The sequence below is a fragment of the Thunnus maccoyii genome, chromosome 15, assembly GCF_910596095.1.
Source record: "Thunnus maccoyii chromosome 15, fThuMac1.1, whole genome shotgun sequence".
Lineage (NCBI taxonomy): Eukaryota > Metazoa > Chordata > Actinopteri > Scombriformes > Scombridae > Thunnus > Thunnus maccoyii.
Window position 1 is genome coordinate 2,457,560 of NC_056547.1, and position 18,550 is coordinate 2,476,109.

General features: G+C 38.4%; 4 gene segments (V, D, J or C); 1 reads left to right on the top strand and 3 right to left on the bottom strand.

Annotated features, from left to right (window-relative positions):
- LOC121913208 overlaps nucleotides 1-18,550 on the top strand; it is an 899,212-nt gene that overhangs the window by 859,508 nt on the left and 21,154 nt on the right.
- On the bottom strand, nucleotides 403-978 carry LOC121913246. The segment is given in 2 exon segments: nucleotides 403-710; nucleotides 927-978. Coding segments are annotated over 2 exon segments (360 nt in total).
- On the bottom strand, nucleotides 9,551-10,126 carry LOC121913247. The segment is given in 2 exon segments: nucleotides 9,551-9,858; nucleotides 10,075-10,126. Coding segments are annotated over 2 exon segments (360 nt in total).
- On the bottom strand, nucleotides 13,477-13,965 carry LOC121913233. The segment is given in 2 exon segments: nucleotides 13,477-13,800; nucleotides 13,914-13,965. Coding segments are annotated over 2 exon segments (375 nt in total).

Genomic DNA, 18,550 nt, shown 5'->3' on the forward strand with positions numbered 1-18,550 from the left:
ATTAGTAATTTTACAACACAAATGATAGTAAATTTTATCATGATAACATTTTGTAATTTTTTTCGAAAAAATTGTATGTTTGAGTATTTATGAAAAATAGTAAGAGATCAAATAAATAAATAATAATAGTTTTAGTGTTCATGTGTTGTAGTCAGTAGATTAAACTTATTAAAGAATTGAGATCATACTTCAACAGAGGTTAGATTTGATGTTCAGCCAAATGTTTCATATTCTGTATTAATGAAAGTATTAAAATAAATCTTTTTTCTTGTAAAATACAAAATGTTTAGTGTTAAAATGTTCAAATGAAATTATTAAAACTTCTGTTGTTTTAGTTTGAGTGCAGCTGTTGAGTCAGATCAGTTCCTCTTCAGCTGAGGGAGGTTTTTGTACGACGTTGTATCACTGTGTGAACGGTGTCTCCCAACCCTGCTGACAGTAATAAACTCCTGAATCTTCAGCCTGAACTCCACTGATGGTCAGAGTGAAGTCAGTCCCAGATCCACTTCCACTAAAACGATCTGAAACTCCAGGCTGAAGACTTGTAGCTGCATAAATCAGGAGTTTAGGAGCTTCTCCAGATTTCTGAAGGTACCAGCTGAGCCAGCTACGAACATCTGAACTGGTTTTACATCTGATGGAGACAGTCTGTCCTGGAACAACAGATTGAGATCCAGGAGACTGAGTCACAGTGACTTGTCCTGATGAACCTGGAAAACATGAAAAAGAGGAGAAGGGTTACTGAGACAAATCCAGCTTGAAGAAAGATGATCAACATGAAAACAGAGGAGTATCATTTCTTTAACATGGAGAATAGATGGAAGAAGGTAAATGCTGCTTGTTTCAGTGTTTCTCCATCACAGCAGAACATCGTTGTGGTGAACCTGGTTGCATCCTGAAGCAAAGTTTTCACTACAGAGTCTCACCCTGAACAAGGAGCCCCAGGGTGGCCAGCAGTAGAGTCAGTGACATCATCATTGTGCTGCCGGCGTGTCAGTGGCTCTGAAAGGTCTGGACAGCCACTGATCAACACTGGCCTCTTAACGGCTGGAAGCAGAGAGGCAGGACAGATATGCAAACACACAGAGTCAGTGAACTGTAGCTGCCCTCAACATATCATGCTGTTTCCTCCTCACTGCTGGGAGAACTCACTGTAATTTGTAGCTGATACATCAGATTTTTACATTGTACATACTGTAAATAATTAAATGTAGACATGCTGATGTAATTGATGGCTTGTTTTGGGACTCACACATGTGTTGAATCAGGTGGAGTTTATTTACGGACCTTCTTGGTCAAATGCTGAGTCAGGTCACAACCAACGATCACATTCATTTTATGTGACGGTATGCTGATGATATTATGTTTTTTATTTCTAATGCTACAACAGTTTTACAAGCTCACATTTGTTCAGAAGGTCAGAGACGTCATGTCAAAATGTCCCAGGTGCAGTCAATAAAACATTAATGGGAGAATAATTCAGAGGGCTTCCTCTTGATGTTAAAGCACCTGATATAATAGTTTAACACACAGTATATACACAACTTTATGGCCTTCAAAATTTTTTTAAAAATTAGGATTTAAGAAGTTTTCAGACCTTGAAAGACATGTTTACAATATCTGACAGTATATCACATGGAATATGTGCACTCACAAGTAACTGTATGTAAACACTCATTGCTCTGTGTTATTTAAAACATTTTATTCAATCTGAATTTTAATACTTTCAGAGTTTCATTCTTGATGTTTAAAATGAAATTAAAGTCTATTTCCTCTTTGTGAAAGTTACATATTTATCTCAGCCATCATCCCTCCTCTGATGTCTCATTTGAGGTAAAATACACGAAACATGGAGGTAAAACTTTCCAACCAATTGTTACGATTTAGAGCTGAAAACACAAAAAATCTTGACAGAAGACTTGTGAACTTCTACAAAATCTTTGACTCGTGTCTGCACACATTTTGGACTAACAGGTACAAAATGAATCTCTCAGTTTTTTGAAGGCCTTTTTCAAAACATCTTCATACTTTATATCAAACTAAACAAACTTTTAATAAGAATAAACCTCAGAGATAAAAAGTATCTCTGTATTTACAGTCAGTTGTTATCATGGGCTCATCAGTGTGGAGTGTTTGGTGTCTTTAATGCATTTGGTCCACAAACACAGTTTGTTCAGTGACATGTAATGTATGAATTGCTGAACACAAATTATGATCATGATGATCTGTAGATGTTGATGCTACATATATTATGGCTCTGCTAGATGTGATTGACACTTTTAGTACCTTTATTTATGTCATCAGTCAGTGTCATTGAGATACAGATCTGTTGTGACAAGAGAGACCAGAGAGCAAGAAACAATTATGGTCAGAAAACCAAACAACCAGCAAACAAGAACAACACATCTAAAGTCAGCCAACCAACAATAAAGAAGCAATTACAATTAATATCAATTATTACAGGAATCATGAAAACATCAGATAAAGCTTAAAAATCTTCAAGGGGAATGAAAGAATCTAGCTCGGGGCAGTTTGCACTTCATTTAATTTTAACAGGTGAAGAGTATCTGGAGTAAATTCTGCCAAGTTTACTATGTACTTTAGTTTACTAGATTGAAATGAGAGAAGACGTGAGGTAGTTTGGAAGCTTTTACAGTTGACTTTTATGAGTGAACATCATGAGATGATTATTCTATCTTGTCAGTTATGAAGTTCATACAACTTTTTTATACAGAGAAAGATGATGATCGTGAAACTTGAAACTAATGTGATGAAGAGGATTTAACAGCTGAGGTGATAATGGGGCAGCATGAAAGAACAGAATGTCTCTGTTTGATAGATTTTACATTTTTGAGTCAAGATGAATCTTGAATGATTAAATATTTGTTTGACTCAGTAAGAGGTTGTTGAGGTGGGAGGTGGACTGTTTGACCTTCAGGAGGAAAACTGATGGAGACACTATGAACATCATAAATCATCTGTGTGTGTGTGTGTGTGTGTGTGTGTGTGTGTGTGTGTGTGTGTGTGTGTGTGTGTGTGTTCAGTGAACTGTATCAGTCTCTGCAGTAGCTTCCAGCTGCAGCAGTCAGTTCAGTTTCTGTTCAGTCTGACTGAGGGAGGTTTTTGTATAACGCTTTTTCACTGTGTGAACACCCACTGACTGTTGATAGAGTGAAAACTCTGACAGTAATAAACTCCTGAATCTTCAGCCTGAACTCCACTGATGGTCAGAGTGAAGTCAGTCTTGGATCCACTGCCTGAAAAACGATCTGGCGTCCCTGATACTCGCTCGTTAGTGTTGCGAATGAGGAGTTTAGGAGTTTCTCCATCTTTTTGTTGGTACCACTGTAAACAGTAAGCACTGCTACAGCCTGCAACCTGACGACTGACCCTACAGCTGATGGTTGTGGATCCTCCCAGAGCAGATGTCACTGCTGCAGGCTGAGTCACTGTGATCTGGCCTCTGGACTCTGAAGATACAGAGACAAAAACATAAAGCAGCGTCATGGTTTTGATGGTTTTGATGGTTTTGTCGGCTTCATTTCAGAGGGACGGATTTTCATAGAGGAGAGGAGTTTGATTCTCTGGACTTTACCTGTGAAGCAGCAGCAGAGGAGAGTCCAGATGAGCACGGAGATCAAAGTCATGTTTTTGATGAGGAGGATTTCTGTGGCTTCTGTTGTGATGAAGGACAGCTGTCAGTCATCCAGTGTTCAACTCTCAGGACTATAAACTCTCCCAGAGCACTGGAGCATGGTGCTGCTGATGCAAAGTGGCTCTCTATGGAAATGCTCTGACTGAGGTTTTAACAAAATGCGTCAGTGTTCATGTTTATGCTGATTTCTATCAGTTAATTCACATCTTCAAATGTCTACTATCTTATCCAGAACTGTAAAGGCTGTCAGTTTCATTTTACCACAAATTTAACATCATATACGAAACATAATAATTAAGTTTGGAAATTTGTGGGGTTTAGCTTTAGTGAGTTTCTGTATAAACCAGCTGTGTTTTACAAATACATAACGGTTTTAATGAGTTTCTTGACTTCATAACGCAGAGAGCCTGCCTTTAAAACACCTCTCTTATTACACTTACTGTCCCTCAGGTTTCTTCATCTGCACATTTTAAAGCTGCTGATCACACTGATATCATCATATATTGTTTTATATCACAACATTCTTTAGATAAAAACATAATGGAATCACTGGTTAATTCACTGACAGACTTCATTCACGTCAGTGTTGCTCTGAGCTCAGTTTGGTCTCACAGAAAGTCACAGTACAAACCTGCTGCAACATGATAAACAGTATATGTAAGGTCTGACCACACAATTCCTTATTCTGTAGTAACTACGTTCTTATCTCTCTATCTCTTTACCTCATTATGGTATAATTAAAGATATAATGTGTATATTATCACATTACTGTAAGTTTGCCTGTTATGAGCTGCTGCAGTGCTGGACCAACATGGCCACTAGGAACTATTTATCAAAAGTATAGATCCATTTCTCGACTTGTTCTTATTCAAATTTAGACAGTGAAGTAGACAACATAATGCATAATGAATCTCTGGAGTGTGGGTGAAGCTTACCTGCCAAACATACATGCATAAAAAATGATTGTCATAACTACCATGAGCAAAGGGCAAAAACATTTGATTTTATTCTTCTCATCCATATACATATGTACTGATTCATACAAGGAAGTTACACCAAAACCCATTTGTTCAGACAGGCATTTGGGTATTATGTGCCATTTTATCTTAATTTGTCCATTTTATCTGCTCTCCTTGAATATTTTATCTGGTGTCTTTGCTTTTTATTTATTCAGATTTTATTTTATTTTATTTTATTTCTTTGACTGTGAAGCACTTTGTAACTGCTATTTGTGAAAGGTGCTATATAAATAAACTTTGCTTGCTTGCCGTAAGTTCTGGGAAGTTATACAGTAAATTTTTGGAAGTTACACTCTAAATCCCCAATTGTTACTCCCTTGTTTCTCGTTGTTTTGTTTTCTTCCGCTGTAACAACATTTAAGTACCAGTAAGAACTGGGAAGTATTTTAGATGTACGGATTCATACAAGGAAGTTACACTGTAAATTCTGGGAAATTACACTGTAAAACGCAGGCTGTATTATAAAGTTGTACCAAAAATCTTAAGGCCGGATGAAAGAATCTAGCTCAGGGCAGTTTGCACTTCATTTAATTTTAACAGATGAAGAGTATCTGGAGCAAATTCTGCCAAGTTTACTATGTACTTTAGTTTACTAGATTGAAATGAGAGAAGACGTGAGGTAGTTTGGAAGCTTTTACAGTTGACTTTTATGAGTGAACATCATGAGATGATTATTCTATCTTGTCAGTTATGAAGTTCATACAACTTTTTTATACATAGAGAGATGATGAGTGTGAGATGTGTCATAACATAATGTGATGAAGAGGATTTAACAGCTGAGGTGATGATGAGGCAGCATGAAAGAACAGAGTGTCTCTGTTTGAAAGATTTTACATTTTTAAGTCAAGATGAATCTTGAATGACTAAATATTTGTTTGACTCAGTAAGAGGTTGTTGAGGTGGGAGGTGGACTGTTTGACCTTCAGGAGGAAAACTGATAGAGACACTATGATCATCATAAATCATCTGTGTGTGTGTGTGTGTGTGTGTGTGTGTGTGTGTGTGTGTGTGTGTGTGTGTGTTCAGTGAACTGTATCAGTCTCTGCAGTAGCTTCCAGCTGCAGCAGTCAGTTCAGTTTCTGTTCAGTCTGACTGAGGGAGGTTTTTGTACGACGCTTTTTCACTGTGTGAACACCCACTGACTGTTGATAACATGGAGACTCTGACAGTAATAAACTGCTGCATCTTCAGCCTGAACTCCACTGATGGTCAGAGTGAAGTCAGAGTCTGATCCACTGCCTGAAAAACGATCTGGAATCCCTGATTCTGGAGTGGTAGCACCGTAAATGAGAAGTTTAGGAGCTTCTCCATCTTTCTGTTGGTACCAGGCTAAGCGATTAGAAACAAAAACATCCTGACTGGTCTTACAGCTGATGGTTGTGGAGCCTCCCAGAGCAGATCTCACTGCTGCAGGCTGAGTCACTGTGACCTGGCCTCTGGACTCTGAGGATACAGAGACAAAAACATAAAGCAGCGTCATGGTTTTGATGGTTTTGATGGTTTTGTCGGCTTCATTTCAGAGGGACGGATGTTCATAGAGGAGAGGAGTTTGATTCTCTGGACTTTACCTGTGAAGCAGCAGCAGAGGAGAGTCCAGATGAGGACGGAGATCAAAGTCATGTTTTTGATGAGGAGGATTTCTGTGGCTTCTGTTGTGATGAAGGACAGCTGTCAGTCATCCAGTGTTCAACTCTCAGGACTATAAACTCTCCCAGAGCACTGGAGCATGGTGCTGCTGATGCAAAGTGGCTCTCTATGGAAATGCTCTGACTGACTCCAACAGGGACTTGGATTACTCTGATGATGCTGCTTAATCAATGGATCAATCATTTTACCAGATTATTGATTAACTATGTGTCAGTGATCATTTTATGTGTTTCATTTATGTTCTGTGAACAGATTGTCTTCAGAAATGTCTGTTTTGATTCATTTTACATCTACAACACTCAGTTTTCATTCAAGACATAATTTAAAATACAGTAAACATGAAGCAAAATGATTCATTTTAGAATAAAAATATAAATTATTGGCCTACTGTTATATATTTTCATATCATCCAGCTGTGTTTCACAGACTGAGACTGTTTTTGTGGAGTTTGTTGTGTTCAAAGTCAGAGAGCCGTGTCTCTCTACAGTGAGAGGTTTTTGTACGACGACTCAGTCAGTTTGTATCACTGTGGTTGACTTTTGGTGGAGGAACCAGACTGGATGTTAACTGTAAGTACCTTTAATTTCTACAAGAATTTAAATTCTTTTTTTATTCTATTTTCAGTTGATAAATTCAGGCTTTACTTAAACATTTTGGCTGCTAGTTTTATAAATTTTATATTTTTGCAGTGATCACTACAGGCTTCACTGTGATACAGATAAAAATCCGTCTGATCAAAGAAGTCTTTAGTTACACAGAAATTTTAGTTGAGACAGTTTCTACATTCTTATCATTTATACTGTTATTAAAAAGTACAACTGCTTATTTGAAGACAATATAATTCAGTTTTCAGAGTCTGAATGACAGAAAATCTTCTTGATTAATTTAACGTAGTGATTATATAATTTCATCTGAAGAAATCTACCAGACATTTATTTAGTGAGTGTTTTATCTGGAAACATTTCATGTGTTTAACTCAATCTTCCTCTCAGAGCAATGAATTTAATGACATGTCACATCCTCATTATAACCAGTGAATACCATAATATCACTGTAGCTGATTTAACCTCATGTTGTATTAATAGGATTAATTTTGTAAGTTGTAAAAAGTATTTTAGTGTTTAAAATATTTGTCATTAGTGAAGTCTGTCTGTTTTCATAGTTCAGTAGTGATGCCTGTGTAAATGAGGAGATTAAACACAAACTGTCTCTTTAATGTTTTGGCTTCAATTTAAAAATATGGATGATTAAATAAAAATATTTCTGCCTTTCTGTAATGCATAATATTTACTTCTTTAGCACTGATGTTTAAGTTTTTGAGTAAATTAAAGTAGTTGAAGAGTTGTTTGCTTGGAACCTTTTATCTTTAGTACTGAAACCTGTCTGTTGCCATGGTTCATCAGTGATGCCTGTCTGTTGCCATGGTTACTGAGCTCAGAGAGGGAAGTGAAACACTGAAGACCAGTTTTATCCAGTCTGAGGAAGACCAACAGAACCAGCAGCCTCCTCTGCTGCAACCAACAGGGTGGAGTTTATTTTCTCTTTGCATGAACTTTCTTCATGTTGTCTCTCTGTCTCCTCCAGTGGGTCGAGTCACCCCCACCCTGACGGTGCTGCCCCCCTCCAGCGAGGAGCTGCAGCAGGGGAAGGCCACGCTTGTGTGTCTGGCCAACAAGGGCTACCCCTCAGACTGGAGTCTGGCCTGGAAGGTGGACGGCAGCAGCAGCAGCAGCTTGGAGCAGAGCAGGAGCCCCAGGGTGCTGCAGAAGGACGGCCGCTACAGCTGGAGCAGCACCCTGAGGCTCCCTGCAGACCAGTGGAGGAAGGTGGGCTCTGTGACCTGTGAGGCCACCCAGGGCTCCCAGACTCCAGTCTCAGAGACACTGAGGAGAGACCAGTGTTCCCAGTCCTGACCTGACTCACTGCTACTGCTTTTACTCTGCTACTGCTCTCACTCTGATCTCTGCAACTATCTCTCTCTTTTATTTCACATGTTTCAGTAACAATATTTACTTGCTTGTTGTAATGTTTCAATATAATTTCAGTATTTCCAGACAATAAAGATCTGTTCATCAAATCACTTGTTTTCATCTTTATTATTATAAAAGTGTCTTAATTATTTTCTCTTAATGGTAACAGTAATGATGGTAAATCCTGATAAAAAACTGAGTTATAAATGTTTCAACTGCTCTATGACGACCTCAGAAAGAAAAGGTAAGATCACATAATGTATTGATTCATGTACTGTATATTAGGAAAGTATTTACACTCAAACAACACTCGTAGATATTATGTGATTAATGCTACACAGTCATGGTGGTAGAAAGTCCATAATTTGTTGTCATAGTTTACAGTAAAGTCATAATAATTGTAGAAAATGCTTTGCTGGAGTCACTTCAGATTTGTCTGTAATAATTAAAAATTGAGTAATTTTAATGAAAAATCCTCCAATCATATGTTACTGAAGTGTGTCAGTGCAAAGAGTCTAATATTTTTTTTTTTTCAGATGTATTAAAAGCATATACATAATCTTTTAAACAAAATCACAAAACCCTCAGAAATATGTTCTAATTCTGAAATAAAAAGCAAAATATCATCAGCATAAAGAGATATAAAATGAGTGTGATCTGACATTTTCACCCTGGACATTTTTACAAACTGCTTCTACTGAAGAGTTGAAACACAAAGACAAATGAAAGAGATGAAAAAGGGAAAGAATTCAAATATTAATTAATTACATAATCAATTAAATGTTTTTTGGTTTGTATTATAAATACTTGCTGCTGGAATAAAAACATGCAAAATGACAAATATATGTCACATGACATGATTAGTAATTTTACAACACAAATGATAGTAAATTTTATCATGATAACATTTTGTAATTTATCTCTAAAAAGTTGTGTGTTTGAGTATCTATGAAAAATGGTAAGAGATTAAATAAATAAATAATAATAGTTTTAGTGTTCATGTGTTGTAATCAGTAGATTAAACTTATTAAAGAATTGAAATCATCCTTCAACAGAGGTTAGATTTGATGTTCAGCCAAATGTTTTATATTCTGTATTAATGAAAGTATTAAAATAAATCTTTTCTTGTTAAATACAGAATATTTAGTGTTAAAATGTTCAAATTAAATTATTTAAACCTCTGTTGTTTTTGTTTGAGTGCAGCTGTTGAGTCAGATCAGTTCCTCTTCAGCTGAGGGAGGTTTTTGTACGACGTTGTATCACTGTGTGAACGGGTAGCTGTAACCCTGCTGACAGTAATAAACTCCTGAATCTTCAGCCTGAACTCCACTGATGGTCAGAGTGAAGTCAGTCCCAGATCCACTTCCACTAAAACGATCTGAAACTCCAGGCTGAAGGTTTGTAGCATAATAAATCAGGAGTTTAGGAGCTTCTCCAGGTTTCTGAAGGTACCAGTTGAGTTCAGTACCAACAGTTGAACTGGTTTTACATCTGATGGAGACAGTCTGTCCTGGAACAACAGATTGAGATCCAGGAGACTGAGTCAGGATTTTTTGTCCTGATGAACCTGGAAAACATGAAAAAGAGGAGAAGGGTTATTGAGAGAAATCCAGCTTGGAGAAAGATGATCAACATGAAAACAGAAGAGTATCATTTCTTTAACATGGAGAATAGATGGAAGAAGGTAAATGCTGCTTGTTTCAGTGTTTCTCCATCACAGCAGAACATCATTGTGATGAACCTGGTTGCATCCTGAAGCAAAGTTTTCACAAGAGAGTCTCACCCTGAACAAGGAGCCCCAGGGTGGCCAGCAGTAGAGTCAGTGACATCATCATTGTGCTGCCGGCGGCGTGTCAGTGGCTCTGAAAGGTCTGGACAGCCACTGATCAACACTGGCCTCTTAACGGCTGGGAGCAGAGAGGCAGGACAGATATGCAAACATACAGAGTCAGTGAACTGTAGCTGTCCTCAACATATCATGCTGTTTCCTCCTCACTGCTGGGAGAACTCAACATTTACATCATCCATAACATAAAGGAGTGACAATCTGAGGGAGAGAACTTCATTTGATTTCCATCAAGCGGTTAGAAAGACTGATGTGTATCTGTAATCTAAGAAGTTTGAGGCTTATTATAAAAAATTGTTTTCAGTTCATCATTTTGTCTATTGTGTATCTTGTTTTTTCCAAAGTACAAAATGTGAAACTACTCTTGTGAAAGTCCTCAAAATCACCACATAGATAAATAAACAGTTTATAGATAAATTTAGGAGTTTTCCTCATTAAAATCTATTGAATACACTCAACATTATTATTATTGGTTTTGAATTTAACAAACCTTGAGCTGAATAATGCAACGATGTACAAAAATATAATAACATAGAAGTCATATCAGCCCGACCCTCCCTCCATCCCTCCCATTCCCACCCACCCCTTCCAGCCTGGTCGCCAGAATAAAACGTTGGCAGTTTACTTTTCTGCAAACCACAGAAACGTTGAACATCTACGTTTCAACGTGTGTAATACGTAGCATATTAACATAACAATATGTATCATCTCAACATTTCTAAAGTGACATAGTTCACATGTGATCGATATGAGCTGATCTTTCCTATTATTAGGAGCAGGAGGGGTCGGTGGATGGTTAGTAAGTTTCTTGGCAGCAAGTTGGAAATCAGCAGAGAACACGGTTTAAGACCACCTCAAAACCAATGTCTGCTTCCAGTTTCAACCGACAAAAGCAGGTGTTTTTAGTGAGACGTCACGACATTTGCAGCCATTTTTCTGGTGAGAAAACCGGCTTTTTTTTAGTGAGACATCGGCCGTTTTTATTTTATTTTTCATTTTTATTTCAACCCAAACCATGATCTTTCCCTAACTCTAATCAAGTGGTCTTTGTGCCTAAACCTAACCAGACGTTAACCACAGCGTTGTCACACCATAAAACATCATTATTCAACGGGTAGAAATGTTAATATGCTACGTTTGTAGAAATGTTGATATGATACGTATTACGCGTGTTGTAATGTATATATTCAACGTTTCTGTGGTTTGCAGAAACGTTCAATGCCAACGTTTTCTTCTGGTGATTGGGTTGCCCCTTCAGGTCCAACTCCTAATTACTTCAGGATATGTACCTATACAAAGAGAGAGGGATAAGTTACAACAGTTCAGACTATTAAGAAGAAACAAAAAAACAGTATAGTTGCAGAGAGGGAATAGATGACAGCTCTTGTGTATCAGTTTAGTTAAAAGAGTGGGATAGAGCAATAAACAAATAAATAAAATATAAATTAAAAAAGAGGAAACAAAAAAACTGACTCACACATGACAGTTGGATTCAATACTTATGTTGAATGTTAGAAAACCTCCCCAAATCTTTTTAAACTCTCCAGCCTTTCCCTTCAACTTATACATTATCTTTTCATTTGCTAGACACGATGCTAATTCATCAGTCCATCTAGCAGATGTAGGTGGATGTTCATCTTTCCATTGCATAGCTATACATTTGTTGGCTATGATGAGGGCAATCTAATAAATTTGAGTTTGTTTTTATTGACTTTTATCATGGAGGTATCACCCAATAGAATTATTCTTGGTTCTGTGGGGATGGTTGTTCCTATGATGTCACTTAGCTCATTAACTATAGAGTTCCAGGATGTATTTAGACATGGGCAGGACCAGAACATATGTATCAGTGTTCCTGTTCCAGTTTTACATCTTGGGCAGAACTCGGAATACTGAGGTTTTATTCTACGCAACCTGTCAGGGGTGTAGTATATTCTATGAATGAGACTGTATTGTATAATTTTATGTCTACTGTTAAAAGAGAAACACTGACTACCAATACACAGTGATTCCCATTCCGCTTCTTCAAAATTACACTCAAGGTCTTCTTCCCATTTGCGTTTCACTCCTAACAATTCCCACCCTATGATTTGATATATTCCTGAGTAAGTATAGGATATAAACCCTCTTACTCCTGAATACACTTTTAAGAGAGCCAGTCTGAATGTGGGATGGAGCTGGTGAAGCAAATAAGAAACTGATTCTAGGACAGACATGAAGACATCTATCAAGTCAGACAACAAGAAAAATGATTCCAACATTTATATTGATCTGTGATATCTTTGACATCAGGGAAATACTGGAGTTGTGACTATTTTATCTCAGTTTATTGAAATGTGGATTCCAAAGGATGTAGGAAGGACGACGACAGGAAGCTTGTAGACAGATTGTGGGATTGACTGGTGTAATGCTGTACTGATGTGCTGCTGAATAATAAAGGTTGTTTTACACCTCTCTGTCTGAGCGTCTATATTTACACCAGCAGATGTTTGTGCTTCATCTGTTGGAGCTCAGAGGATCATAATGTAAGTTATCTGCAACTTTTCAAACAATAATCTTCATGTAGCTGCGATTCACAAACTGTAGACACCACGAGAGCTTTGATCAGTCTGCAGCTGTTTCCACATGTTCAGTGTTCTCACTGAATATCTGCTCTTCCAGTGGATCTTTTTCTCTTCATTAATGCTGCAACAATTATATTATCCTCATCTAACAGATCCACTACTGCCAGTCCAAACTTTCTCTTCAGCAGCATTGTTACTGCTCTGTATAACAAAGTGAATATGAGAGAAAGTAAACACAGCTAGAACAGGTAACAGGTAGAGTCTACACAGAACTGTCAATCACCTGCTGAGCTGTGGAGACACCTTGATACAGAAGATTATTTCAAGCTTTAAGGAATCTGATGTTCTCAATGTATAACTTCATGTCACATTTCATATGTTTTAATAAAGGAACAAAGTACCTGTTTTGCCTCTTTTTTCATTTACTTCAATGTAACTAAACTAATTTGTTTCCTTCAGTTTCTATCAGGTCATCAGTGCAAAGTTGTTACTGTGTTTGTACCACTGTGAGACCAATCATGAAATATATTGAGATAGATTCATATTCGTTACTACAAACATATGAATCAATTGTCTAATGGTTTAATCTGAAAGTTGTATGTATGTGTGTGTGTGTGTGTGTGTGTGTGTGTGTGTGTGTGTGTGTGTGTGTGTGTGTGTGTGTGTGTGTGTGTGTGTTCAGTGAACTGTATCAGTCTCTGCAGTAGCTTCCAGCTGCAGCAGTCAGTTCAGTTTCTGTTCGGTCTGACTGAGGGAGGTTTTTGTACGACGCTTTTTCACTGTGTGAACACCCACTGACTGTTGATATCATGAACACTCTGACAGTAATAAACTCCTGAATCTTCAGCCTGAACTCCACTGATGGTCAGAGTGAAGTCAGAGTTTGATCCACTGCCAGAAAAACGATCTGGAATCCCTGATTCCACCTGGTCAGCCCTGTAGATGAGAAGTTTAGGAGTCTCTTCATCTCTCTGTTGGTACCAGGCTAAGAAGTCCCCATTATAAACATCCTGACTGGTCCTACAGTTGATGGTTGCAGAGCCTCCCAGAGCAGATGTCACTGCTGCAGGCTGAGTCACTGTGACCTGGCCTCTGGACTCTGAGGATACAGAGACAAAAACATAAAGCAGCGTCATGGTTTTGATGGTTTTGTCGGCTTCATTTCAGAGGGACGGATGTTCATAGAGAGGAGTTTGATTCTCTGGACTTTACCTGTGAAGCAGCAGCAGAGGAGAGTCCAGATGAGGACGGAGATCAAAGTCATGTTTTTGATGAGGAGGATTTCTGTGGCTTCTGTTGTGATGAAGGACAGCTGTCAGTCATCGCATGTTCAACTCTCGGGACTATAAACTCTCCCAGAGCACTGGAGCATGGTGCTGCTGATGCAAAGTGGCTCTCTATGGAAATGCTCTGACTAATTAACATAATCATCACATTCTCAAGTTATACTTTTTTAATGCTTGCAGTAATGCTGATCATTTTTGTATGTATGAACAATAAAGAAACTTTCATCAAATCATCTGTGCACAAACATCTTATTACAATAATAAACTGCTGTCACATGTTACTGTGTTCAATGAATCTCCAGATACTGAGTTTGTCTCTGGGTATATTCACAGGGATTTTATCATTTTTTGTCACCATTTTACTCGTAAATTATGGTAGTTTTTAAAGCATGTCAAAGTAAAGGATGAAAGGAGAACATTTTAACAGAAACAGTGAGTCTGTTCTACATGGTGTCCCTCACATGTGTCCTCTCTGTCCTGCTCTGTACTATATTGTTCTGTATTTCAGCATGGGGATGGAGGCGCAGAGACAGGAAGCTTGTAGGCAGATTGTGGGATTGACTGGTGTAATGCTGTATTGATGCTGATTTATACCTCTGTGTCTGACTGTCTGTATTTGCACTACCAAATTTTTGTCGTTCATCTGTTGGAGCTCAGAGGATCATAATGTAACTTATGTGCAACTTTTCAAACAATAATCTTCATGTAGCTGCGATTCACAAACTGTAGACACCACGAGAGCTTTGATCAGTCTGCAGCTGCTTCCACGTGTTCAGTGTTCTCACTGAATATCTGCTCTTCCAAGTCATGTCACATTTTCTTATACATCAAATTTCATACAGAAAGCAACACAATGAGCTTCACAAGGGCAAGAGCAATACAATTATAAATACATAAAATACAAGCATACATATCATCATACATAAAAGCAAGCAAACATATGATTGTATACATGGACGCATAGGTAATTAAAGTACATAATAATTCAGTTAAAACAGGAGCAGAGAGTTGCTCAACCTAGTTAAGCACAACAGTAAACAGAAATGTTTTAAGTCTACTTTTAAAGGAACTAAGTGTTGGGGCATCTCTAATATCACTTGGAAAGTCAGTCCATCTGTATGGAGCATAATAGCTGAATGCAGCTTCTCCTGCTTTAGAGCACTCACATGGAGGACAACAAGGAGACCACTGGCTGATGATGTGAGGCTTGTTGTTGGTTCATATGGCACAAGCAATTCCTTAATATAATTTGGAGCAGTGCCATTCAGTGCCTTGTAGACGAGTAGGAGGACTTTAAAATCAATTCTAGCATTTACTGGAAGCCAGTGCAAGGAATTAAGAACAGGTGTGATATGTGCACTTTTCTTAGTCTTGTCTGAAATACGTGCAGCATCATTCTGTTTAAGCTGCAGGCGCTTAACGGTTTTTCGAGAGTCCAGAAAAAATAGTATTGCAATAGTCAAGTCTGCTTGTGACAAATGCATGTACTAGTTCTTCAGTGTCTGAATTTGACAGAAAGCCTCTGATTTTTGAGATATTTTTTGAGGTGATAGAAATCTGATCTTGTGACATTATTGATATGACAGTGAAAGTTAAGCTCAGCATCTATGATAACATCAATGTATCATGTCATGTAGCAGGTGGATGTGACTCCCCTCGTTGAGACCTGCTGATAGACGTAACAGCGGAGCAGAGGAGAGACACTGAGATAGTGATGTAACCGACCTGCACGCTGGTATTTGACATGTTTTTTTTTTCTTCTCAAAAACAAATACTGTTTAAAATATTTGTATGGAACAAATATTCATAAAAAAAACCAACAAAAAAACAAACAATATTTGTGCTTTGCTGAATAACGTATTTGTATTTGGGCCCAACCCTAGCAGGTAGTCATTATATGATCTGACTTCACATGCACTGCTGGGAAAATTCACTGTTCAAATGTCTACATTGTATTTAAATGAATGAACTATGATCACATTATTTTCTTTTAGTGATTTTTGTATTGGGTTGAATACACTGTAATTAATTTGTAGCTGATACATCAGATTTTTACGTTGCACATACTGTAAATAATTGAAGTTTAAAAATCTTCAAGAGGAATGAAAGAATCTAGCTCGGGGCAGTTTGCACTTCATTTAATTTTAACAGATGAAGAGTATCTGGAGCAAATTCTGCCAAGTTTACTATGTACTTTAGTTTACTAGATTGAAATGAGAGAAGACGTGAGGTAGTTTGGAAGCTTTTACAGTTGACTTTTATGAGTGAACATCACGAGATGATTATTCTATCTTGTCAGTTATGAAGTTCATCCAACTTTTTTATACAGAGAAAGATGATGAGTGTGAGATGTGTCATAACATAATGTGATGAAGAGGATTTAACAGCTGAGGTGATGATGGGGCAGCATGAAAGAACAGAATGTCTCTGTTTGATAGATTTTACATTTTTGAGTCAAGATGAATCTTGAATGATTAAATATTTGTTTGACTCAGTAAGAGGTTGTTGAGGTGGGAGGTGGACTGTTTGACCTTCAGGAGGAAAACTGATAGAGACACTATGAACATCATAAACCATCTGTGTGTGTGTGTGTGTGTGTGTGTGTGTGTGTGTGTGTGTGTGTGTGTGTGTGTGTGTGTGTTCAGTGAACTGTATCAGTCTCTGCAGTAGCTTCCAGCTGCAGCAGTCAGTTCAGTTTCTGTTCAGTCTGACTGAGGGAGGTTTTTGTACGACGCTTTTTCACTGTGTGAACACATACTGACTGTTGATATAGTGGAAACTCTGACAGTAATAAACTGCTGCATCTTCAGCCTGAACTCCACTGATGGTCAGAGTGAAGTCAGAGTTTGATCCACTGCCTGAAAAACGATCTGGAATCCCTGATGCTCGTCTGGTAGCATAGTAAATGAGAAGTTTAGGAGTTTCTCCATCTGTCTGTTGGTACCAGGCTAAACGGTCTGAACTATAAACATTCTGACTGGTCCTACAGTTGATGGTTGTGGATCCTCCCAGAGCAGATCTCACTGCTGCAGGCTGAGTCACTGTGATCTGGCCTCTGGACTCTGAGGATACAGAAACAAAAACATAAAGCAGTGTCATGGTTTTGATGGTTTTGATGGTTTTGTCGGCTTCATTTCAGAGGGACGGATGTTCATAGAGGAGAGGAGTTTGATTCTCTGGACTTTACCTGTGAAGCAGCAGCAGAGGAGAGTCCAGATGAGGACGGAGATCAAAGTCATGTTTTTGATGAGGAGGATTTCTGTGGCTTCTGTTGTGATGAAGGACAGCTGTCAGTCATCCAGTGTTCAACTCTCAGGACTATAAACTCTCCCAGAGCACTGGAGCATGGTGCTGCTGATGCAAAGTGGCTCTCTATGGAAATGCTCTGACTGACTCCAACAGGGACTTAGATTACTCTGATGATTCTGCTTAATCAATGGATCAATCAATTTGCCAAAGCATTGATTAATTATTAAAGTGTACAGCTGCTTATTTGAAGACAATATAATTCCGTTCTTAGGGTCTGAATTAAATAAAATATTCTTGATTAATTTAACGTAGTGATTATATAATTTCATCTGAAGAAATCTACCAGACATTTATTTAGTGAGTGTTTTATCTGGAAACATTTCATGTGTTTAACTCAATCTTCCTCTCAGAGCAATGAATTTAATGACATGTCACATCCTCATTATAAGCAGTGAATACCATAATATCACTGTAGCTGATTTAACCTCATGTTGTATTAATAGGATTAATTTTGTAAGTTGGAAAAAGTATTTTAGTGCTTAAAATATTTGTCATTAGTGAAGTCTGTCTGTTTTCATAGTTCAGTAGTGATGCCTGTGTAAATGAGGAGATTAAACACAAACTGTCTTTTTAACGTTTTGGCTTCGACTTAAAAATATGGATGCTCAAATAAAAGTATTTCTGCCTTTCTGTAATGCATAATATTTACTTCTTTAACATTGATGTTTAAGTTTTTGAGTAAATTAAAGTAGTTGAAGAGTTGTTTGCTTGGAACTTATTATCTTTAGTATTGAAACCTGTCTGTTGCCATGGTTCATCAGTGATGCCTGTCTGTTGCCATGGTTACTGAGCTCAGAGAGGGAAGTGAAACACTGAAGACCAGTTTTATCCAGTCTGAGGAAGACCAACAGAACCAGCAGCCTCCTCTGCTGCAACCAACAGGGTGGAGTTTATTTTCTCTTTGCATGAACTTTCTTCATGTTGTCTCTCTGTCTCCTCCTCCAGTGGGTCGAGTTACCCCCACCCTGACGGTGCTGCCCCCCTCCAGCGAGGAGCTGCAGCAGGGGAAGGCCATGTTCGTGTGTCTGGCCAACAAGGGCTACCCCTCAGACTGGAGTCTGGCCTGGAAGGTAGACGGCAGCAGCAGCAGCAGCTTGGAGCAGAGCAGGAGCCCTGGGGTGCTGCAGAAGGACGGCCGCTACAGCTGGAGCAGCACCCTGAGGCTCCCTGCAGACCAGTGGAGGAAGGTGGTCTCTGTGACCTGTGAGGCCACCCAGGGCTCCCAGACTCCAGTCTCAGAGACACTGAGGAGAG